Source organism: Thalassophryne amazonica, chromosome 18, assembly GCF_902500255.1.
Source record: "Thalassophryne amazonica chromosome 18, fThaAma1.1, whole genome shotgun sequence".
Lineage (NCBI taxonomy): Eukaryota > Metazoa > Chordata > Actinopteri > Batrachoidiformes > Batrachoididae > Thalassophryne > Thalassophryne amazonica.
In genome coordinates this window covers 42,737,154-42,763,355 of record NC_047120.1, presented here as the reverse complement: position 1 = coordinate 42,763,355, position 26,202 = coordinate 42,737,154, and the positions used below count along the sequence as shown (strand labels likewise).

General features: G+C 40.0%; 1 protein-coding gene across 1 annotated transcript in view; it reads right to left on the bottom strand.

Moving 5' to 3' along the window:
- Positions 1 to 9,592: 9,592 nt before the first annotated feature.
- tbkbp1 (TBK1 binding protein 1) overlaps positions 9,593 to 26,202 on the bottom strand; it is a 57,799-nt gene continuing 41,189 nt past the window's right edge. Inside the window, 3 exon segments of the mRNA XM_034194184.1 lie at positions 9,593 to 9,798; positions 9,902 to 10,683; positions 12,994 to 13,109. Coding sequence (XP_034050075.1) covers positions 9,670 to 9,798; positions 9,902 to 10,683; positions 12,994 to 13,109 — 1,027 coding nt within the window. The 3' untranslated portion in view covers positions 9,593 to 9,669.

Here is a 26,202-nt window from a genome sequence, read left to right as displayed (position 1 = left end):
CGGGTGTAGGTGTGATGTACATTTGAGAAAAAAGAACAAGTTCTAGTGTTATGAAATTTAAATCTCCAAACATCTGAAAGGCCACACTGACACATAACAACTGCTGATGACCTATCCAAGGTGACATCCAATACAAGATTGAAATCCTTTCCTATTATAAGATAACCATTATTAATCTTGGGTATCATCAAAAATAGTTTTTCAAAAAAATTACTGTCATCACAGTTTGGTGCATATAAATTCACTAAGATTACAGGATTGGCAAAGAGCTGTCCAGCCAGAATAACATATCGCCCATTAGGATCGCTAATAACTTCATGAGAGTGAAAGGAAATATTTTTCTTTCTTAATATAGCTGTCCCTCTTGCCTTTGAATTAAATTTTGAATGGAATACTCGACCGATCCAGTTTCGTTTGAGACTGGCAACATTTGCATTACATAGGTGGGTTTCTTGTAAAAAGGCTACATCTACATTCAGCTGCTGCCAATAAGACATGACTTTTTGTCTTTTAACTGGGTTATTGACCCCTTTAACATTCTAGGATATGAACTTGGTGGGATTATCAGTTACCTTTTTATGATGACTACTCCTACCAGTTCAAGAGAGCAGACCCATGGTAAAGCAGGATAGTTTGACGGAAAAAGGGTGTCTGTCTGAGTGATGTGTAGTAACGAAATAAAGAGGGGGAAGAAAAGGGGAAAAAAGGAGAAAACAAAAAGAAGAAAAATTAATGATAACAATAACTTAAATGACAAAAAGTAATGCTCCAACCATTTGCACATAAGCCCATGAAACCTCTCTAGGCATGTGCCTCTACCCACTTTGTGCATAACTTTCTGGCACTTTAAACGCTGTCATTTTGTAAATGTTCTCTTGAAATACTGAAAAAAATGAGTTGGACCGTGATGAACCATTACCATGCAAGTATCCAACCTATAGTATCACAATATTAACACCGCTGACAGGATGAAAACAGCAATTAACCAGCAATAACAAAAGTGGGAGTGTATTATCAGGTGTCATTAAGACATGAGAGCATAACCATAACAAGTCTATGAATATGAATTTTTTTAACCTTTTAAGTTGCTTTTAGAACTTCGAACAGTAGAAAAAACAATGTGCTGCGACACAAGTGTCTGAAAATATGTAAACAGAAAAGCGCTCGGATCATAGCCACTGAGTGTAGACGACAACTTATAGCCAAAATAAACCTCTGGCTATATCCAGCGCGAAAAAACAAAAACAACGAATTAAGTGTATTCAACCGTCACATGTATCTGTTGTAGGTTATATAAGATGTGTCTTTATCTGTCCATTGGCGCGGTACACAAAAATAAATGCCGCTGCGTGGTCTCTTATTCTCAAAGATTACTAGGATATAGGATGATAATCAGTCCTCCATTGTTTGAATCGGCACCGTTATTCACTCACCGGTAAATCCATCAAAGCTGAGCTAGAAAAGTGCAGTGACTCCAGTGTTTTCAGAGGGCCGTCTGTCCTCCAAGAATGCAGCAATTTCAGCCAAAGTGCTGAACTCGTACCTGGATCCATCGGAGTTCACCCGAAGCCAGCTGCATGATATGTTGTTTCGTCTGGAAGCGGTGGATGCAGACTATGAAGGCCCGGGGGCGCCATCTTGTCTTCTCTGGAAGGCCAACCGGTGTGCTGCTCTGTCCACGATCACAGGATGGGGGAAGGCATCAGGACCGAAGATCTCACCCAGGCATGATTCAATGAAAGAGGTCGGTTGCTTAGCTTCAGCTCCTTCAGGTATGCCTGTTATACGGATGTTACATCTCCTGGATCTGTTCTCGAGGTCCTCCAATTTAAATTGCAGCTGCTCATTTTCTTTCTTAAATTTTCCGACTGCAGTTTCCAGTGAAGTGAGCCTGCCGTGGAGATCGTTCATTGAGATTTCAATGGCCTGAATTGTCTGGTTGTGTTTGGCAATGCGGCGTGGTTCGCTGAAATTTGTGCAGTCAGGCTTGTAATAATACTCCTCCATGCCAGCGAGTAGTTTCTGGATGTCAGCCAAAGAAGCCGTCTTCGGGTTGTCGTTGTCTTCTTGTGCGAGGTCATTGCTAGCTGGTAGCTCAGCGGCTAAGTCGCCATCTTGTCTGCTTTCGTTCTCGTGTTCGGGTTTTTTATATTTGGACGTCTTGACCATGTTTAACTTTATACTGTCGACATATACTTAAAAGCAAGCTTCTAAAACAGGTTCGCCACGGTCTAAATAGACAAATAGTGTAATGGATATCAAAGAAATGTAGAATGGTGACGGAGCTCTTCCGACCTGCAACCTACTCCATCGCTCGTCAAACTGGAAGGGCTGGCCGATTTTGACCAACTGTGTGGACTCTTGCAGATGGCTGTCAGAAGGTTTTGGAACTAAAACCCAACACTTTTCGAATGTGGGCCAAATCTACATCCTGACGCCATTCTGCATGATTTTGGCTCTGTGTGATGGGAGTATAAGCGTTTGATGACAGATGTTCAAAATTATACTGTGGGTCAAACTGCAATATGTTGTGCACCATTTGGGCAAAAAAACTTGCCCAAATTGGTCACGTTTTGTGTGAATGACAACTGTGGATGCAGCACAAAATGAAAACATGTTCACTGTTAAGTGCATCACAAAACAATACTAATAAAGTACATATTTCATTACAAAAGGATGGATTTTGTTGATACAAAATCTATGCTTCTACTGTAAATGTGCTCAAATGAATAAACATGTTTTAAGAAGTTGAAATGTATCAAAATATTTTTCTAATTTGGCATCCAGATGTGCATTTTTTAATTATTTTTGCACATAGTATCCACAGTCTAAAGATTTTTGTGCATCAGAAGCTCTTAATATAACCTTTAATATATATGTCAGTCAGGAAGGAGGATGTGAAACACAGTGCAGATGATGACTTCATCATTTGTGGTTTAAAACAAGCCAACTGCAGTCAGAATTCTGTGCAGGTTCTAGTTTATTTATAAGAATATTTACAGACAGCAAGAGAGAGAGAGAGAAAAGACTCCAAATCTTTCAAATGTGTTATGCTGTTGAATGCAGGCAGAGTTATTCCGCCACCACCACACAAATGCCTCAGACAGTAGATTTCTCATTAGTGTCAAATAATGTTGGTTAGCGCTGAGGTCTGTGTGAGCTTCATATTACCCAGGGGAGCAACAGCGTACAAACCACGGCCGTGGTTTTTTGCATGTTAAGTCCAAGGATTCTTTGATCTTTGATAGTTTCTTATCTTTGTGTTAAGCTCCTGGGTAAACCGTTTGGGGTGGGGGGGCTATTTGAACCCAAAGATGGCGGTGAAGCAGCAATTTGCAACAGCAACGAGTGATTAGGAAGTAGGAAGAATATTTATCAGCTGACACTTGACACGTAGAAACCAAGTTGGCTGCCTGAACTGCTCTTGCTTACAGACTCATGATCAGTACAACATCCACCCCCTTTCCCCGAAACCCCCCCCCCCAAAACAAAACAAAACAAAGAAACCCAGGATGATTATGCAGCTTGAACGTAGCCACCATTATAGTGGGGCAGATAAGCGCAAGTACACCAAGGGAATTGTTCAAATTGCCAAACAAGCACTAACATTTCCACGTGTGTCCGCCTTGGTGTATTAATTCATAAAAAAGTTAACTATTAACAAAACTGAACATAGCTACTCACCACTTTCTGATGTTTTTCTAATCTTTGGCTGATGCAGAGACATTAATTTATATGTTTTTGTAATCAAGAATTGATTATTATGTTTTATCTTTAGGTCAACTGCACATGAATGGATCTTCTAATGGTTCAAGGCATGGCGGTTGACGTTTTAACCAAAACTTGGAACATTTGATCGTATCACTGCAACATTAACTGAGTTGCAAAGGTGAAAAAGAAGTCAGCAGGCTGCGGGAATTTTTATCTGCTCTCCTTAAGAGTAAATAAATAAATAAAATTGTCTACTGACTTTAGAGAGTTACTTCCCAAATAATATTTTTAATCTTCACATAAAACACATTCATTCTTTCTTACCCACAGTTAATTACACCAATTGTACATTTGATTTATTTTAGATTTTTAATTAAGAGTCTACAGTTAAATACTGCAATCTTTTAAATGTATTATTTTCATTTTTATATGATATGCTCTGTCTATTTGTATCATTTATTTTTGTTTTAAAATTGTGTATCCTGCTTCTTTCTTTGCTTTAATTTTGTTATAGATTTTGTGCATTGTAGTGTAAGTAGCTCAGTGAATAAGGAGCTAGCCTGCCAATGTGTTGGTGTACGGTTAAAATCCTGCTCACACTACCTCTGTGTGTTCTAAATTACTGTTATTGATTCGGGAACCCATTTCATTTAAAGAAATACACATTTTTGCAACATTTGTGAATATATATCCCCCCCCCCCACAAGTAAGTAACTACAATATTTAGAGTACTTACAAAAAAATGAGTTTCTACAATTTCAAAGTAACAAATACAAAACGTGCCTATGTGCAATATTTACAGAAATGGATAATAACTGTGTTTGTAGTACATGTTTAAATGACAATTCTAGCTTTGTATCATATAGTAAAATAATATATTCTAATGTAATGGAGCGCAACACTCCTGTTATATCTGTGTAGTAAGTTAAACAAATCTGGACATGTGAAGCTCAATGTGATAACTGTGTCAAAAGATGCAACAACAACAAAAAAATCCAGAATAACACAAATTTTGAATTTTAACATGACTAACATTTCTTCCTTGTTGATGTGTCGACCCAATGTCATAGTTGTCTGACAATCTGAACAACATATGCACATATCTGCCCCACTCTTGTGTTTGTGGGAGTCTTCTTCAACCGTACTGTAGCTTGTGCGTTGAAATGACCGCTCTGCATTGCAGTTGCTGCTCACCAACAAGTTGTGGTTAACATTGTTAACCACGGTGTAGGATTTTCCCATGTGGACATCAAACAGTCAAAACATTCTGTTTTTCCAAAGTACAGGAAACATTTGTGTCTAAGAATAAGGAACAAATCTTCAAATTGGCAAAAAAAAAGAAAGCAGTTGAAAATATGATTTCAGTATAAAAAAAAGGTATTCCCAGCCAACAATAAGATTCTGTGCAGTGGCACTGAGTCAAATTGTGTTTGAAAATTTTTATTTGAGAATCACATGAAAGGGATCGTTTTATTCACCTTTTTGGCAACAAATGTAAGTTGCAAGGTGTCTTAAATTGGTTATTAAATGTAGAATGAAAAAAGTTCCATAAAGCTTGAAGTGATGGATCTTAAAACTAACTTATTTGTGACCTGGGAGCTTTGACCTCTAAAACCTGGAGTGTGCTCATGTTGGGGCCAATGCATTTTCTACGCTGCATTCAAGACATGTACTTCTGAAGAAAATGGCAACATCAACAGTAAACGTATCTCCTCTGGAACAAAATAAACCCTTCCACGTCCGTATTCCTGATTAAAATCTGAAATACAAAACTAAAAAAAAAAAAAATAATTCTCCCACTTCCCAATGACAGCACATCTTTCAGGGCTTAAATTTTAAAGTCCTTCACTGGAAAGTAAGTTCTTTCAGCTTCTCCCATTTGCCACAGAAAACCCAATATGGATCTGCATGTTGATTTGTCACAACCTTTACACCAGACACCCTTCCTGATACAATTCCACGTTACATGGGAACACGGAGTCTTAAACTGAGAGCATTCTGACTTCAAAGCAAGCACACTAACCACTTGGATACACGCTGCTAAGCTCCTTCACTGTAATAGGACAATAAATTAGCACAGGACTGCAATGATGGCTCAGTGGCCCATTCAGCTAATTTTTTTAGTCATGACATCAAGGGTGGTTTCCGTTGGATAAACTGTGGCAAATAATGGGTCTCTCCATTGGACAAACGGCTGTAAAGAACAAAACAGTTGAAGCTAATGACTAAGAAAGCTGTTTTTGTTTGTTTGTTTTTTAATATAATAATATATGGGAAATGGTTTTAATATACACTTGACCTGAAACAGGCTATGTCAGTTTTGTGCCAAAACATGGTCAACACATTTATTAATGAGTTTCTTACAAAATTCTGAGTGTACATGTTTATATACCAACACTGCAAAAGTTAATCTGAGGAGCTGGCTTCTTGTGTTCCTGAAATATCAGTTTTGAAAAATGTATAACTTGAAATAATGTCCTCTGTTTGACTTAATAGTTGTATTTTTTCCATTCTTGTTAAATCTGAGAATGTCTAAATGCCAACTAATTTTCCTGAAATTGTATAGGGTTTATGATCAGCTGGTACCTAGTCAATTATTTCCTTTTTGTATGTTCATAAGAAAATCTCAATTCGTTGTTATAATTAGTATTTTAGCTTTATTACCATACTAACCATGAAAGCCACATATGGAATGTTGGTATCTTTGCCATTATACAGTAGTATAGCTAATAAAGAAGCACTGAAGTGGACGTATAAGAACCACAAAGATGATGGTTACTGTATTTGAGGGAAATAAAACATTATATTTCTACATGCATATTAATTCAGGCTCGGTGGGTGATTTTTAGAGCACAAACACCGGATAAGGAATTCAGTGACATATGTCACAAAAGCCTAAAAGGAACCATTTCAGCCTTAAATTTTTGCTGACAGCACATTTGTTTCTCACCTTTGTTCACACTGTTGCAGGTGACTGGTAAAGATATGTGCATGTAAACAGGATGTATATGTGTTGTGAACCCACTTATGTAAGGCGAGTGTGAGTGTCGTGACCTTTAAATAAAGAAATACACAGTGCTGGACTTCAGACACCTTCATGAGAGCAAGTGATATCTCGATTTACAAGATGCAGGTGATGGCTATAAAAATTACATCTGTATCAGGTGGAAACTAACAATGACTCTTGTATTGCATTGTGTGCCGGTTTGGGACGGCTGGATGATCGAGCTCGTTATGTTGAACCAAATCACCCTCAACTTGCAGTGCTGATTTTATTCAGAAGGTTGCGACTGTAGTTGGATAGAGAATTTACTATACAGTGATTAGGAGAAGATAACTTTGGGGTATCGTAGTACTAGTACATAACTTGCATATCATTTATACTTAAGAGTAGTGTTGGGTAGGATTATAATGATTTACAGTTGCTCCAATTTGAAGTTGCTGAATATAGTACACAATGTATTACATACTTGCAAAGTATCTGTCTGTACACTGATTTAAATATTCATTATAATTTTTTTCCCAAAGAAAAACCCCCCAAAGTTTAGAATAAGTGGGAGTCATGATAGAATGATGGTCCTTCAAAATTCTAACCTTGATCACAGTCTGGGGCATAGAAGGGATTCACTGTTTTGCTCAATGGCACTTCAGTACAGTGGAAATTTAGCTGGTACAAGGTGTTGAAAAACCACTCTGCCGCAGTCTACTACATTTTATCTTCTCTGTTACTTCAAACCAGTTCATTGCATGGGTAAGTGCCTAGGGACAAGTTCACAATAAAACTGCACATTAAAAAATAAAACAACAAGCTGACATCAGTGTAACCTTGTTCAGAAAAAAAACCCCAGATAAGAACTGACTGTGACTAAAAATTAAACCCATGTATCACAAACAAGGGTTTGTCACTGATTAAAGCTACAGTGTGTAGGATTTAGTGTCATCTAGTGGTGAGGTTGCAGATTGCATTATGCTGTTGCTGATCACAATTTTGTTTCCCTTCATGTTTTTGATTCTTTGGCAACCAGGATTTGTGCTCCCTTAAGTAATATCTAATCCTCTATGACATAGAGTCTATGTCATACAAATGATGGTTGTCAGACTTGTTACTCTGCCGTAGCAACCAGTAGACAGTGTATAGGAGAGCAAACAGATTCTTATTTTTTTCTTCAATTTTCTGCCTATTCAGCAACATTAATTATGTCCCAATTGGGCTACTGTATCAACATGGCGGCCTCCATGAGCAGCCCGCTTTCTCCTAAATATGACAGGCTAACACTGATTTGCTATTTCAGGTCATGATATGAAAGCTATATTCCATTACTGTTAATAAACACTCCGAAATCCTGCACACTGTGGCTTTATGCAAACTTTGAAGATTGGACGTGCTTCTGTGGTTACATCTCCACAAGGGAAATATGGTACAGTAAAAATACCTCAAAAGGTCTTGATATCATGCAATTGATTTTTTTTTTCTTCTTTTTTTTTGGGAAGGTCTGGGCTTTTATGACATCACGCTGTTTTATAGGTCAGATCTCCAGGAAGATCAAGGAGAATCCCACTTGTTGTTTTTTAGATTTATACAGGAAAAAAAGGATCTCATCCCATGGACTCATAACATCAACATGATACGTGTTGCATCATCATTTGTAAAAATATATCTTCATATTTTTTGCTCTTATAATTACACAAAACTAGCAAATTATATGTGGAAATTACACGAGGGCTGCGAACAGATGCATTGTATAGCCTACGCGAACTTAAAGTGCTGAGATACTTAGATTCTTTGAACAGGCTGCAAGCATAAAGGTATATAATCTGACTAAAATATATTCCTCCACGCGTGGAGTGGCCCCGCCCTGCAGGGCATAAACAAACCTGCTCTTGTGTGAAACAGCGGTCACATCCAGCTGGTACATTTGGGCCCGGTTTCATAACACGGTCTAATCTTTTAGTCTACTAAGCTTATTTAGTCGACTGGCATTAGTCACCCCAACATTAGCCATCTAATCTCCATTTCACATTGACAGTTAAACTTGAAGATCAGCCGTCTAACGTTAGTCAATGGTTTTCGCGGACATAGCGGCCTCGCGAGTGCCATTGCCAAGAAATGCCTCTAATGCATGGGAGAATTGTTTACTTCTGGGTTGGTTGTCCACTACAACCATGGCCGGAACCAGCCCCTGAGGAGAAGCGCTCACATCCTCGTGTCCATAAACATCTCCAATGGATTATTCCAGTCCCGCGAGGCTCTCCTTCCTTCCTGCTCCATCAATAAGCATAAGAATAAAAAAGAACTTTATTAATCCTGAAGGAAATTGTTTCAAGTGGTGGTACATGATAGCCACCATTTTTGAGGTGAGACAACAAAGTTTTGTCAACTAAAGATTAGCCTCCTCTGTAGCAGGCTAAAAACTGTAGTCGGCTAACGCAAAACTTTGTGCACCGACTAACGTCAAAAGAGCATCAAACCCTGATCAACAGACAGCGCTGTTCTTGCACCAGCTGCCTCTGGTGCTGGCAGCAGAGGCTCATACAGAAACTATAATGAGTGTGTGAAATCGAAAATGTGAAAGCAGGTGTGTTTAAAGCTAAGTGGTGAGGACAGTCTACTCAAACAGACCTATTCAAAGATGCCTCCCTGAGGAGCAGAGTGACCACACTGAGCCCACCTTTGCTCCGGCCCACCCGGCTAAATCAAAGGGTGCTGCCCTGCCAAGCCAAACAACAAATTGTCCAAAACCATCAACAATAATTTACTAGACAGTACACAAGCCTCGCTAAGTACACGACGAGTTGGATTCAAAAATCAAAACTGGCATTTTACGTCTCGACGTCGTGTGCATACCGGCAAATGGTTCTACAGAGCTTCTACATTCGACTTCCCCCTTTTGGCTGCCGGTCTCTTACATAATCTTGAAGACGACAGCACAGATGTGTGCAGACCCGTTGCCATGACAATCAGATCTTGCTGTTCTCCAGGTGGGAGTCAATGTGCTTGATGAGCGCATCGTCAGGGTAACCGACGGGGAATATTAGCTGGCAGAGAGGGCAGCTCCGCATGTCGCTCTCTTCTGTCTCCATCCACAGCTGCAGAGCAACACACACACACACACACACGTGCGAGGCTTGGTCACATGACTCCATGTCACTGCTCTAAATGTTTCACATTAATATTTAGACCACTACTCACGTTGATGGAAGGCCAGGATTGGGCGTGTTCTGCTGTCACGTACCCTTGTGGCAGGTGACAGCTGAGGGTGTTGGACCGCTGAGGGATGGGGAAGGCCGAGCAGGACGCCGGGCCTCTCATTGCAGCAGGTGGTATAGGCCCGGAGAGCACACCCAGAGTCCGCGGTGGGCTTATGGGGTGTGTCCACTCCTCCTCATCCTCAGATGACTGCGGTGGGTGGGGCGCTGGTGTGGAAGGGGGAGGGGGGTCAAAATGCAGGTGGGCTACCTCTGATAGCGGGAATGGCATTTCTCTGGAGTGACGCATGGAGGTCTCAGCGAGCCCCCCCTCTGCTGCCGCACCACCTTGAAGAGGAGACGGGGAGCTTCGGTGTTGCAGTCCACTGAGCGGAGAGCCCACATGCTGGGGCTGCTGTTTGGAGTAGCCCTCAACGTAGGGCCGAGGTTTAGGCAAGGTGGAGACGGGGTCCAGAGAGAAGCGCACCGGGCACTGGTAGGCAGACGGGTCGGCTACCTCGGAATAACTGCGACGGCCCTGGAAGCTAGCACGCAGATGCTGGCTTGGCGGCCGGCAGGAGTACGAGGCTGGGCCATCGCTGACGTCCAGCATGGGTGAGCGGCGGTGCATGTCTGGGGAAAGGCGCTGCAGCACTGGGGAGCGTCTCTGCTGAATTGGGGAGTGATGCGATGGAGGAGGGACTGGAGAATGGCGCTGTGAGATGGGTGAATGGCGCTGAGACACTGGAGAGTGGCGCTGGTGGTGTATGGGAGAGTGAAGCTGGACTGGGAAAAACAACAGATGGAAAAAACATTTGTTACATTAACGGCTTACATAAATATATCTGTAGATTAGCCTATAGGTACTAAAATCTCTGATTTAAAACCTTTTAATTGTAGTAACATAACATTTTTTTTATTTATGTTTCTGATTTCTTTCCTTGCTTTATTTATTTTGATAAGTTTTGTAATTATTTGTCCCATTCTAGTCATAATATCTTTCACTAATCACTTTAAAATAAGGCACTTTAAATTTCACTGATTTCCAGGGGTTTAGGAAGATTTTGGAAGGGTTGGGGGGGGCTTTCCTACTGCATTCTAAGTATCATTACATCAACATTTTTATGATACAGTTCGTTTTAATTAGTGTTTTAAGTGTTGTAAGAAAATTCCAGGGGAAACAGACGTCTTTTTATTACCTCCACCAAGGTTATGTTTTCACCGGCGATTGTCTTTCTGTTTGTCTGTTAACAGGGTAACCCAAAAAATTTTGAACGCATCGAACCAAATTTGGTGGAATGATGGGAAATATGTCCAGGATCAATCAATTAAAATTTGGTGATAATCCGGATTAAACTCTGGAAAATATATCATAATGTATTAGTTTGGCCTTTTGTGAATCCACATCCTTCGATATTGATATGTGGCATGGCGGAGGAATGCGCTCTACCAAGTGCCCTTCTAGTTATACATATAATATTGTATAATTGTTCTTGTAATTGCCATCAGGATCACTCTACACAGATGCTGCAACAGGATGTTTCCTTAATAGAAATGTGCATGAAGCTCATAGAAATATGCAGAGGCAAACATGTACAGTTGTAGAGTTTCCTGGAATCACAAGATGAGTCAGTCACTTATTTAGTCAAAACTTCACCTCTCATATAAAAGAGGAAGTATCATTCATGGCTGCATGGCCTAGGTGTTAAAAAGGAGGGGCATTTATGCACTTAAGCGCTCGGTGAGCCTCCAGATGAGGTAAAACAGTCAAATGAGATGATTCATTTCATGCTTACTAATGCAGTAAAACACCCAGGAGTATTTTTATGGCTTCTTACAAATCCCTGCATCCTTGATGACTTCAAAGAGCCAGAAAATACTATTTGTACTGTTATTAAAGATATTCTAGAGGCAATCGGAATGAATTGTAATTAATTAGAGTAAAGACACGACACAACCTCTGGGATTTCTTATTATTTTATCAGAATAATGAAAAGAAACCCTAGAATTTAATTTTTGTACAGTCTGTTTGTTAATGACGTTTTTTTTTTTTTGGTAGTTGTTAGTAGTAGGTGCTGTTGCTGTTTAGCAGTTTAAATATACAGTGAGACACAGGCAGCAATGTGTTATTTTTAAATATAACTCAAGTGAAACACACAAACTCAACTGTTAAAATTTTTTATATTGTATTTCTATAGCGCTTTTCCATCTGGAGCACACATTCAAAGCACACACACACACAAAACAGAGACTGACTTATGTCTGCAGTGACACTCGTCTCAGCCTACGAGGTTGAGAAAAGTCAAGTAAAGTCAAGTAGGTAGGTTAATAGAGTCACGAGCAAGCTTATGGTAAATGGAGCTTATGGTAAATTTAATATTTAAAGATGGACGGTAAGTACATATGTTTCTATTGTAGATTTTTATTGTTCATTTGTATTATTCTTCTCCTTTCCACCATTCTCCTTTATTTGATTTATTCCACATTTATTTGAAATTGTATATTAATGAAAAAATACACACATGTTGGTTTTACAAAAGGTCAGTTACCAAAAAAAAAAAATCAAGCAGAGAAATAGGTATTTTATTAGACACCGGATGTACATGGTGTTTGTGTAATTTCTTAGTATTTTTAACTTCAAGCATTTCAAGATACCTGATGTCCTACAATATACAATATAGATTTTGTATGATGTTTATGCACAATCTAGTCAGAGGAAAATCTAAATACTTTCAAATGATGGTTTTATAGAGTGTTTGCCAGCTTTTGCTGAGTAATGATCCTCAGGGCCGAGCGCCTTAAAGCATTTTTGAGCTTTGTTTATAGCTCACTGTGTTCTATTTGGTCTTACTTATGCATTTCCTCATTTACAGGCAATAAAATATAATGAATTCATTTAAATTTATTTTCTGAAAAAGTCTACAATATGACCCCTTTTAAAACAGACATGGGACAATCGGGCTTTAGTGGTCACATACTCTCCAGTAAGTGCTCTTCTAGTGTATACTAGATTTCTGTTGCGTTACTGCCAGTTTTCAGTGTGAAACGGGGCGACTGTCGTCCACACGGTGAAGAGTTACAGCAGCAGATGCTAACCTGGGCTAGCTGGCTCCTGTGAGGCTTTCCTCAGGATCTCCGTCTGTTTGGAGCTGAGAGCTTGGAGACGTCCCAGCTCCTCCGTTAACTCCGTGTAGGCCAGAGCCAGGTTCACCCTGGAGGAAAAGACGAAGGGAGGTTGAGATATGATCATCGTCATCACTGTTTATCTCAAACTACAGCTTAGCTGCACCACAGAGCCGCACTGAGCTGAATCTTTCCTGCACAGCTTCCACAAATCAGGCCCACTAATGGCTGATTTTCTTATATTTTTAGAGTGCACGCTATAACACATAATTCAAGCGAATAAAATCACGCTATTAATGCAAGAGGTGCTGTGTGTCTCTCAGGGGCCGTACTGGCAGAGCAGGTGTGTGCACGAGGCCTGATCGCTTAAGACTCAGTAACTGACAGCAAACTGCTTTAAGACAATTTAGACCTAAAAGAGATGTGAACCATCTGTTTAGAACAAGCTCACAATATAGATTAGTCCTGTTAAATGTCAAATAAGAATAAATGATCACATAATTCGAAGCCCCCCCCCCCCCCCCCCCATAAATCGGTCCACCCTGCCTTCACTGCGCCTTCAGTGCGCACGTGTCATTTTGGAGTGTCAGCAGCGATTCACCAGTTATCACCTCGTTTCTGCTTAAAACTGACTTTAGAATGATTTAAGAGGTTTTACTTTGTCATCAGATGGTTAATAATCACTTTATTCCCTTAGATCTCTTTAGGTGTAGAGAGTCAGACTCAGAGAGTCAGACGTAATGATGAATTTATATGTAAATGATTGTTGTACAAAAGCTTCAGATATCTGTCGCTGAGATAGATGATGACTGGAGCACAGTTTTAAGCAGAAACAAGGTGATATTTGGTGAATCGCTGACACCCTGAAATGACACATGTGCAGTGAATGCAGGGTGGACCCATTTTTAGGGGGGTGGGCCGTTTAGTTGCCGTCATTGGGTAAATAAGGAGAGTAGAAGCAGGAAGGGAGTCCACTGTAAATTTTGGTAGATCTCAGGCTCAACAAGCCAGTGCATTCAGAGTGACTGTTCTTGGTGTGTTTATTATTTGCAGTTCCCTGTGGGTTTTCATGTCTGTGTCTGTCTTTGTCCTCTGTTTCTCTCTCTCTTTGGTTTTAGTAGTTATTGCTGTTTTCTTCCCTCCTGTGTGTAATTTATAAATGATTGCCCTGTGCCCGTTCCACTGCTTGTTTGCTTTGCATTTATGTATTTATTTACTCCCAGTGTCTTTGACCCACTTCCTGTTTTATTTTCACTCTACCAGTTTCCTTGTGCATTTTATTTTGTTAGCTTTCTTCATGTGTCTCATCCCCAGCTGTGGTCAGTTAGTGTTTACCCTCACCTGTGCCTCATTTGTCTACTTACCCTCAGTGTGTATTTATAACCCTGTGTTCCTCTCGTGCATGGCTTGAATTTTGTATGCTTTGTCCATGTCTTGCCCTGAGATTTCTAGCATTTTTCTTGCATTTGATTTCTTGTTACCGAACCTGTTTTCCCCATTGTGTATTTTTGAGATTGCCTGCCACTTATTGGACACTGTTGCTCCTTACTGATTGCTTTCCCGTGTACCGACCTATGCTCCATCCCTGGTTCTGGCAAATAAAACTGTTTCTTACACCAGCCTGTCTTTTCTCTGCGTTGAGGTCTCAACTTATTGTCTACTCGTGACATATACTAAAAGACCTGAGTCACTTAATTGTGAGTTCTTGCAAGTCCTAGGGGGTATGATGCCTAATTTTAGGTTTAAGGGTAATGATGTCTTCTGCTGCCTTGTTGTAAAAAAATTACAAAATTGCTATGGGACAGAACAGTTTGTTTCAGATTCTGCTTGTAGTGCCTCAAATTGTGTTCTGACTGCAACAATATGCAATGAAAAAAGAAGTAACTTAAAAAAACATTACAATTGGTAAAATCTGAATGCATTAATTTGTTTGAACTTAAATTTGAAAGTTAGATCTAATTTACAAACTTAAGTTCGTACAACTTAACTCATTCAGGTTTTACTAATTGTAATGCTTTTTTAAAATTGGTATTCTCTTTTTATCAGTGTGGGAAGTTAGGACAGTCCAATCATATGGCAGAAAGGTGGGTAACTGTGGCATATTTTGGATGTTATGACTCCGGTCAAAGCCAATTTCTAGGCCTCATTATTCTAATTAAGGGTAACCTAGTGGTCAATGGGCAACACACAAGCTGATTTTTAAGGACGAAGTCTTAAAGATATTGGCAGTTTCAGTGTGTTGATGAATGAAATGTGTATTTGGGTGCTTCACAGTGGATTCTCTGGATGTTCATATTGCCATCTACAATAAGAATGCTATGTTTGGTACAGCTCTTGATAGAACACAGAGACATCTGCTTCATTAGTCATGTTTGTGGGAAAGTAGCAGGAAATGATGGTCACTGCTGAATTTCCATTAAAAGTGGCAATAACAACTCTAGGCGGAATCGTCTTAATGGTGTTGAGTGAATTTAAGGCAGTGGGACTGAGCAGCAGCCCAGCTTCATATATGGTGGCATTTGTGCAGCTTTGCAGAGGCATATAGATTACGTGTCTAAACCCTGAAATCTGATAAAGAACAGCTTATCTCATGTGTGGAACCAGTTCTTATACATTCCTCAGTCTTGATCTGAAATCGGCTCATGCTGTAACTGATCGTGGTAGATTAAAGCATCAAATAAAAATGATGGAAATAAGACTCTTAAGATAATCACCTTTCTGTGCCAGCTTCACTAACTGCTTCAGTAATCACAGATTTTAAAAAAACATTTATTTTTATAATACAATCAAAAGTGTGCAGCGGCCAACAGCACTGCTGCATGCAATATTTAAATTACCATCTTATAAGGTCAAACGCTTCAACAGCCAACGCTGACAACGACAGGAAGCCAGAGACGCATAGAACATGTTGTTGTGTATGATGACTAAATTGTTGCCTGGTTCTGATCTGATAAAGTACACCTGATAACCTGTTTAATCTGTTGACTGATGAGCATTTAACTCAAACAGTACTGTGTGGAGATCGTGGCAGATAGAAAATCCACTTACACTGTAGATACCCAGTGGATTTATGCTGCATCAACAGGAATTTATCAACCGTTACTTCAGCACAGACAATTAAAAACAACCAAAATAAATAAATTATTTCACTTTGCCTACACAGCAAATTAAATAAGCACTGTCAAATATGACATAACGTTCCCCATAACCCCAAATTCCTAGATTGATAGTATTAGAATAATACAGCATATTATTGCACATCTTAGCATTTTACAGCTATCTGTAATATATATATATATATATATATATATATATATATATATATATATATATATATATATATATAATTTTTTTTTTCTTGCAGTGGATCCCATGTGGAACTGTATCTTGATTTGGCACAAGTTGTCCCCTCCTCCTCTCGTTGTCCGTTGACATGATGATGACCATCTGTTCATCGTAGCATTTGAAAGGGATGGGATGGGAAGTGTTGCACAACATCTACCTCACTCTCTCGTCCGAGACTATCTAGATCCAGTGGCAAGACAAGTCAAGACAACTGGACACACAGATGGATGCAGCAGATGGTCGCGACATCCTACATGTCCTGTTATGCATTATGCGCTCCACAAAGCATAGCTGGGTCAGCCTTTCCGCTCGTTGAACCACTAAGAGTAGCTTCCTCCACGCTGTCCACCGAAAACCAGACTTCACCCACTTGGTGGACAAAACCCTACAGTTGAGGATCAAGGATCAACAACTACCAACATTTCGTGCAGCTTGAACACAAGACATGTTGCAGCATGCTTGCAAGAACGAACAACATAAAAGCGTGATGGCTGTTGACACCGAGGGAGTTCATCCGCCCTTTGACAGGTCTTGTTTTTCGTCCTGCTGGGTATCATGTTACCTTCCTCACCAGCACAAGCTCTAATGGGGGAGCTGGTTTAGACACTGACTACCCGTCCATGTGGCAGCTTGTACTGGGTTACAATGTTACCAGTAGCAGGATCACTGCTGACCCCGACCTGACAAAGTACCCAAGATGTCCTTCAAGGACCCAACTGCAGAAATACAAGGCAAATAGTGCACGGATGGCCTTGAACTCTGGACCTTCTTACTCTGAGCCAAGAACGTTAACCATTGCACAATAATAGTAGTAGCAGCAGCAGTACTAGTAGTAATAAATCTATGCCATGCTCATCATCATAGCAGTATTCAATTTCATAAAAGCAGCAGCAACAACAACAACAACTACTACAAGAATAACCATAACAGTAATGGTGGTAATGATGATAACAAATAAAACAAGACTATGACAGCAATAATACCAATAATAGTAGCATAAGTAGTGGCAACAGTAGCAGCATCAGCAGTAGTAATAAATCTATGCCATGCTCATCAAAATAGCATATTCAGTTTCATAACAACTACTACTACAACACTAATAACAATAATGGTGGTGGTGGTGATGATATAATAACAAATACAACAACAACTATGACAGTAGTAATACACACATACACACACACACATATTCGACCGCTTATCTAAGATTGGGTCACGGGACAGTATTAATAATAATAATTGCAGTATTAACCACTCATAATAATAATATTCATAAAAACCTTATTTCAAAATCATGTAAAAAGTCAATAGAAAATTCACTATGGTATAATTTAAAGACTTTTTAAAGGTAATACACACATACACTCCAGCAAACAATAGCACAACTATTGTACCAGAGTTCTGTTATTATCATTACAAGACACAGGCTATTTCAGGGAAAGTTTATATTTAAAAAATAAAACTGAAAAGTCATAATTTCCACTGGTTGGTGCCGTATCAGGCCCACTTTGTTTTCCAGCGAACTGTTATGAGTCAGACAGAGTGGGATATCAAACCCGACTCACCTTCAGCAGTCTTAGTGGCACACTGCCTGAATGATTCTGTGCTATCCATACTAAAAATAAATGAACTCACGGCTTCTGTGTGTGGCCTCCAGCATACACATGTAACACTCAGCGCATCATGAGGAAAAGAACAGTCATGCAACGTACTTACTGCATGGTGGAACATCTAAAGTAAAAATGTAAAAAAAAAAAAAAAGCCCATTAAATGCCAACAAATCTATCCTCTCCCATCTCTCGCTGCACATCTGATCTGATGCTGCTTTCATTCTTTTGAGATGAACAGATATATTTATTGACACTTTAGATGAGTGCACCACTCTCTTTTCACACTGTTACTCAGTTGGCATTTTCCCCTTCTGTTTTATGACAATATATGTCAAAGGTCAAACTGGTGCAGTAACACCTCTTGTGCTTTGCAGGGACAAAGTGAGAAACAGCACCTGTAGACAGGCAGAGGCACAGGCTGAAGACAAAGGCTGTGAAACAGGGTTTGCTTTTGTCTCTACATATCTAAAAATACTTTGCATGTTTGCCAACGTGCATCTGCTGGTCCATATTTCAGTTTCGTCTTAGTTTAAAACTGCATGCACACGTACTGTACATACAGCTCGTGGGAGGGATGGTGAGGCTGCCAGTGCAGAACCATTCGTGCATGATAAGGTGGAACTCCACGTGTGCGCGTGAGTGAAGAGAACGTGGGCCGAAATGTGACCTCTGGCCTGTAGACATTTCAGACAGCTAAATCTGAGGTCAGGCTTCTCTGAGTCAGCTAAGATTCAGCAATAAGAAATTCTCGATGTTCACCCTAATTTAACATAACAGATAGTTTTGGAACGCCGCCGCCGCCTGTCTCAGAGCTGACAGGGGATGAGTGTGAAATGGGCGTGACATTGCACTCGGTGCTTTTCACACTCTGTAATTCAGGCACTGTCACAGCGTTTGTATATGATGCACTTTCAGGCAAACAAAAGTGTCAAACGCTCCTCGTACCAAACACTAATACAGTTACCGGTTTGTAATTTTAGGGAAAATGTGCAGTTTGCTCAAACGCCAATATGGGGACCTGTGAGTAATTTAAACTCCTACTATCAGTTGTTAATGCTGTCTGTCACCATGATAACACAAAGTCTTTTTTTCCCCCCAAAAGTATTTTATTAGAGCTCTTTTTTTTTGCTACAAGAATGAATGAATGAAAGAAAAATTTGACATTAAAATTCTTGAGACATGCAGCGGTGCCCTCTGTGGCCACCAGACCTAGGCTTTGAAAATGAAAGGAACAAGTTGATTTCAGTATAACATACAACTTTAAAACCACACCTGCTCCTAATTTCCATTATGCATGTGATAAGATTATTCCCTGCAGCAAATCCAGACATGCCCAGCAGATGGCAGCGTACAGTATTTGTCAGACATGCCAACCGAGTATTCTAAAAACAAAACAAAGTTGCATTTTTTATTGTTCTGGTGAATAAAAGTTAACCAACATCTAATCAGTTTATTGTCATTATATGCCTATTTAATTTGAAGGGTTAAAAGATGATAGCACTTACTGATTTTTAGTTATTGTGTTAACAATCTGTAGGAGATGGAATCATTTAGTCAGTGCATTTTATAGTGTATAAGCCTAGGATTTTGCAATCCTTAAGAAAATGGTATAACATCCCTAGAAACAGAAGCAGACAGATGGCACATGGAGATAATAGTGCACCACACACAATTTTATTATTGCTGTTTGCTTGTTTCAAATTTTGAATTCATACTTGGATGTGTACATATTCGGCTTGGTGGTGACCGGCTTTCTGATGTGTGGTGCGGGCACTCTGCTGGTTTACCGGAAAATCAAGAAAGTGGAAGCAGCTTTGATTGGTCCTTCCCGGCTGCCCTATATGATTGATTCGATTGGGAAGGCAGTGGCTGCGCAGTCAGCGGGGGCTAACCGCGCGTTGGATAACATCTTGAGCAAGATTGCAGCCCTGGAAACCCGCTATGACCGTCTGTGAAGACCACATTCTACATTCAGATGCATTGAGAGCCACTCCAGAACTGTGGAATCTTTCAGGCGTCTGCTAATCTGGCTATTCATTTGGCTTCCCCAAATACAGCTGCACTCCAAGGTCGCTGTGATAAAAAAAACCTCCTCAGAAGATCAACACTTAAGCCTCGCTCCCTGGTCTTCCCCCCTCCCCTCAGCTTCTCCAGCTCTGTTAACTGTGTTAGAACTGTCTAGGACTGCTCAGCGCAGGGCTGTACCCTCCCCCCTACAGGTCGGACAAGGCCGTTGACGGCGCCGAACAGGCTGCCTCTGGAGTGTTCTGATAAACTGGACCTCTCAAATCTCGGTTGTCGTCCTGTGTCCTTGTGTTTGTCTCTGTGATTATTGTTTTCTGTGCTGATGGGGATTTTTTTTTTCCCTCATTGCCGCTGTGTAATGCAGCAGCTATGAGGGTTTTTTTTTTTTTTTTTTTCTTTCTTCTCCTTTTTCCCCTCGTGTTTTGCTTTCATATATATGTTTTATGTACCGGGCCGGCCTATGTGTTGTGTGTTGTGTGTGTGTTGTTTGTTATGGGTCGGTGTTGGTTTGCTCAGCCCTGCTGTTGACCAAGGCAGGGATGTACATCTGGAGCAGGTCCCCGGGCGCCTTATGGCGACTTCTGCTCCTACTGGCAAATAGGATTGGGTTAAATGCAGTAGCCACATTTCATTGTGCAGGGAAGATGTTCTTCTGTACTGTGCATATGACAATAAATTTCTTTGAATCTTGAATCTTTGAATCTTTTTATGCATTGTGTGATTTTTGTGTTTGTTTTTGTTGTTCGTTTTGTTTATGATCCATTTTATGTTTTTAGTTGTTTTACTATTTTATCTACTTTTTGTACGGCACTTTGGTCAGCGGAATCTGTGTTGAAATGTCCTTTATGAATTAAATGTACGTACTTACTAATAAACATGGAGCATTATGTAATAATCAGTCAAAATGGAAGTCTTCATCTGTGCACGTTAACAACACAATATCTTGACAAACTGATGCACCGACCAGGCAGTTAAACACAATACGCTACAAACTGCACAGAGCATGAATAAAATAATCCAATATTATGCACCAGGGCCTTCTTTAATGTGTAAAAAAAAAAGGCAAACAAAACAGTGAGACACAAAAGTAATATTTTGTTTTTGTATTTTACTCCACAGTCATGAGGCCTGCGTGATTAGTCACATTAAAATCTTCATTTATGCCTCTCTGCGATCTCATGTCTTAATGGCAGCGATGTTAGTTGTTTGTCTGTTAGTTTGCTGTTGTGAGATGGTTCTACTGTTAACTGTTCACTCTGGCTGATTGATTTCTGCTTTGTGTCCAGGGACGAGGACCTGGACACTGCCAGCGCTGGTTGGGCTTCATACGTTCTTCTGTTCATCCATCGGCCTCCATGCAGATGACCCTCTGAGATCCTTCCAGGACTGGGGCATGCCTGATCTACAGGGAATTGTGAAAATCCAGAGCATAATAAGGACTTCTGGAAGCATCTTTTTGATGAATTCTGGAGAATGTTCTGTGACTGAGCTGGCGCCAAATATATTCCATTTTCTGAGAGTGTGCTCTTCACCATTTGGATGTTTTTTGAGACAACAGTCATTGTGACTAGGTTCAAACCCCACCCCTGCCACATTTCTCCATGTAACATGGAGTTGTGTCAGGAAGGGCATCTGGTGTAAAATTTGTGCCAAATAAACATGCAGCTCCACCTTGGATCTGCTGTGGTGACCACAAGTGGGGAGGGAGCAGCCGAAGGGTCTTACTAGTGTGGCCGAGGCACATGGCTACCCCCTGAGCCTGGTCTGTGTGAGGTTTCTTCCTGTATTCAGAAACACCAGAGGGAGGTTTTCCTGACCACTGCTGCCAATGTGCTCAGGAGGTGGGTAAGGTTAGACCTCGCTCTTGTGGCGCTCCTTGGAGTGACTTATATTGAGATTTGGAGATTTGTAAAATCTTTAAAACGTGAGCTTTTACTCTCATAAAAACTTGGAAGGGCCCTTTCAACCCCTCTGGTTACACGCCTGTACTTTCTCTGTAAACAGGAGAAAAACAGACACAACAATGAGACTAGAACACCGCAAACCCCCAGCAACACTTGTTTCCAATTCCACAAAATTTTACCTTGGAAAAAATTTTCAAGGTCAAAGTTCTGTTAGAAGGGGCTTTTCATAAGCAAAATTAGATGTGATCAAATGTGAGGAGTATGTATTTAGTCCATGCACTTGAATCTAAGTTTTTTGTGGTGTTATGTTTTTTGGTTTTTGGTCTTTTTTTTCAACTTTTTCAGTTTCTGAATTCTTTTTCAGATCATTTTCACAGAACATTGGTTATCTCTGCTATGCACAATTTGTCATTGTTTTTTGTCACTTGGTTCTTGGTTCTGACTGATAACTGGAAGATAGACAAACAGGAATAAAATTGGAACCTCCATCCAATTTTGATGGTTTAGGTAAATCCATAAGAGAAAAATGAGAATGATTGAGGCACTTCTGATATAATGCAAAATGTACACCAAATGGGCTTTTCAATATTAAATTCAAATGTCCACAAAATCCACAATCTGGATCAGATCCGGATAAACTTTATCAGCCGATAAAGGATACCATCCTACATAATACTCTCAAATATGAAAGAAATTTGATCCTTTTTTTTTTTTGGACAGTTGTGAATTTTTGAAAATTCATTTAATGTTAAATTCAGGGATTTTTCCAAGATTTTTCCTGACTTTGACCTTTGACCCTATGACCTTGATAATTAAAGCAGTTCTTGCCTATCAGGATATGAATCTTCAGTATAAATGTCATAATGATATTTGAAAAATTGTGGGCTCCAGGCTGGTCAGATACAAACAAACAAACAAACGGGTGAAAACATAACCTCCTCCAACTTTGTAGATGAAGGTAAAAATCATTTATGTTTTGTGGAAATTGCTATGAAGGTAAAAATCATTTATGTTTTGTGGAAATTGCTACCTGACTGGCCGGTAAGAAGGGTATATCACATGCACCGTCCATCAGAAACAGACTTGTGCATATATATGAAGCAAAGAAGAGTCAAATATTCTCTTTAAACGGGCAGCGTGGCAGCCCTGAGCGCTGTCAATTATTGCTCCACACTTATGAAACAGAGTGAGACTACCGTGCACTGATCTGTGTGAATAAAGACTTAAAGCAAAGTAGAGTTAGCATACTTGAAAAACGTGCACCAGGTGAAGCAGCAGCAGCCATGACTTGTGTGGTCCGCTGGTTCTGCACTTATAAAGCAAAGCAGAGGGAACTCGGGTTTAACTTATCTGATATGATCAATCAAAAATGCCTTGATCAGGATGACTGAGGTTGAGTTTGATTGCAGTGGGATGTCCTACAATTGACCAAAAAGCTGCAGTAGCTCCTACAAACTGGGAAGAGGAGGGGTGTAGAGTACAATAGAGATTTTTGTTGTTTATTTCTGAGAATAGTTTTGCAGCAATGCTGATTATGACATAATCAAGAAGCACAAATAACATTTGCCAGTGAAACAGTGCAATCAACAGAAAAACCTTGAGCCTTGCATGCAACAGTTTCCCCTGCATTTCCTCCTTCAGAACCACACTGATGATAATTAAGCCAAAGGTGATTTTACAGAACGCGCGAAAAATATCCTGCATCAATTTGTGCAGTTTACACTAAACCAGCCCAATTACAAGAAAAAGCACCATGAATGAAAGCACAAGTGTTGTAGGTTTTGTCAGTGGGAGTAAGTGGTATTGCTGAGTAAAAACCAAAGTTGACCACGGTGTGGAAAAACCAGCAGGCTGCCACCGCACGCTATGTCAAATCCTCTGCTGACTGCTTACTGTTTACTTTCAGTTTTCTCCCCATCAAAACACTTCTGGGGTTTCACTGAGTGGAAGTAAAATGCCCAACTTGTGATTAACTTTTTTTTTTAAACCACCACACCTTGAAAACACAATTATGGAGCATTTAGTAGAAAAGACCCAACTTTATTTCCTCTCAGAAGTTCGCAAACATTTTTCTGTCACTTAGTCATGATGAATGACAAGAATACATGGAAGGAAATAGAAGAATTATAAACATAAACAGTCAGGAGAAGAAAGGGGCATCTTAAAATGTGTGCACAGTGCCCCCTACTGGTAATAATGACCTCTCCAGTAAATACTGCTTTTATGAAAAAAAATTATCTATCCATCTATCTATCTATATATCTATATATATATATCTATATATATAGATATATATATACAGTAGTGTTCAGAATAATAGTAGTGCTATGTGACTAAAAAGATTAATCCAGGTTTTGAGTACATTTCTTATTGTTACATGGGAAACCAGGTACCAGTAGATCAGTGGTGTCCAAACTATTCCAGAAAGGGCCGAGAGGGTGCAGGTTTTCTTTGCAGCCACTGACTCCAGCAGGTGATTTCATTGATTAACATCCCTTTGAACAGGTGGGATGAGTTCATCAGTGAAATCACCTGCTGGAATCAGTGGCTGCAAAGAAAACCTGCACCCTCTCGGCCCTTTCTGGAATAGTTTGGACACCACTGCAGTAGATTCAGGAGATTCTCACAAATCCAACAAGACTAAGCATTCATGATATGCACACTCTTAAGGCTATGAAATTGGGCTATTAGTAAAAAAAAAGTAGAAAAGGGGGTGTTCACAATAATAGTAGTGAGGCATTCAGTCAGTGAGTTTGTCAATTTTGTGGAACAAACAGGTGTGAATCAGGTGTCCCCTATTTAAGGATGAAGCCAGCACCTGTTGAACATGCTTTTCTCTTTGAAAGCCTGAGGAAAATGGGACGTTCAAGACATTGTTCAGAAGAACAACATAGTTTGATTAAAAAGTTGATTAGAGAGGGGAAAACCTATACACAGGTGCAAAACATTATAGGCTGTTCATCTACAAAGATCTCCAATGCTTTAAAATGGACAAAAAAACCAGAGATGCGTGGAAGAAAACGGAAAACAACCATCAAAATGGTTAGAAGAATAACCAGAATGGCAAAGGCTCACCCACTGATCAGCTCCAGGATGATCAAAGACAGTCTGGAGTTACGTGTAAGTGCTGTGACAGAAGACGCCTGTGTGAAGCGAATTTATTTGCAAGAATCCCCCGCAAAGTCCCACTGTTAAATAAAAGACGTGCAGAAGAGGTTACAATTTGCCAAAGAACACATCAACTGGCCTAAAGAGAAATGGAGGAATATTTTGTGGACTGATGAGAGAATTCAAGCCACAGTTCACAGTGAAGACAGTGAAGCATGGTGGTGCAAGCATCATGATATGGGCATGTTTCTCCTACTATGATGTTGGGCCTATATATCACATACCAGGTATCATGGATCAGTTTGGATATGTCAAAATACTTGGAAGAGGTCATGTTGCCTTATGCTGAAGAGGACATGCCCTTGAAATGGGTGTTTCAACAAGACAATGACCCCAAGCACACTAGTAAAGGAGCAAAATCTTGGTTCCAAACCAACAAAATTAATGCATCGCAGATGTGAAGAAATCATGAAAAATTGTGGTTATACAACTAAATACTAGTTTAGTGATTCGCAGGATTGCTAAAAAAGCAGCTTGAACATAATAGTTTTGAGTTTGTAGCGTCAACAGCAGATGCTACTATTATTGTGAACACCCCCTTTTCTGCTTTTTTTTTACTAATAGCCCAATTTCATAGCCTTAAGAGTGTGCATATCATGAATGCTTGGTCTTGTTGGATTTGTGAGAATCTACTGAATCTACTGGTACCTTGTTTCCCATGTAACAATAAGAAATATACTCAAAACCTGGATTAATCTTTTTAGTCACATAGCACTAGTATTACTCTGAACACTACTGTATATACGAGGTCTATTAAAAGTATCTGACCTTATTATTTTTTTGAACAACCATGTGGATTTGAATCACGTGTGATTGCATCAGACAAGCTTGAACCCTCGTGCGTATGCGTGAGTTTTTCCACGCCTGTCAGTTGCGTCACTCGCCTGTGAGCAGGCTTTGAGTGAGGAGTGGTCCACCCCCTCTGCGGATTTTCATTGTCAGGAAATGGCGGAATGATTTGGGCTTTTTTTTCCATCAGAATTTTTTTCAGAAACTGCTAGAGACTGGCAGCTGGAAACCATTAGAAAAATTTATCTGGCTTTCGGTGAAAATGTTATGGGCTTGGTAGAGAATAAGGAGTGTTACTGTTGCTTTAAGGACGGCCCCCAGCGGCTGTGGGGCACGCCGCG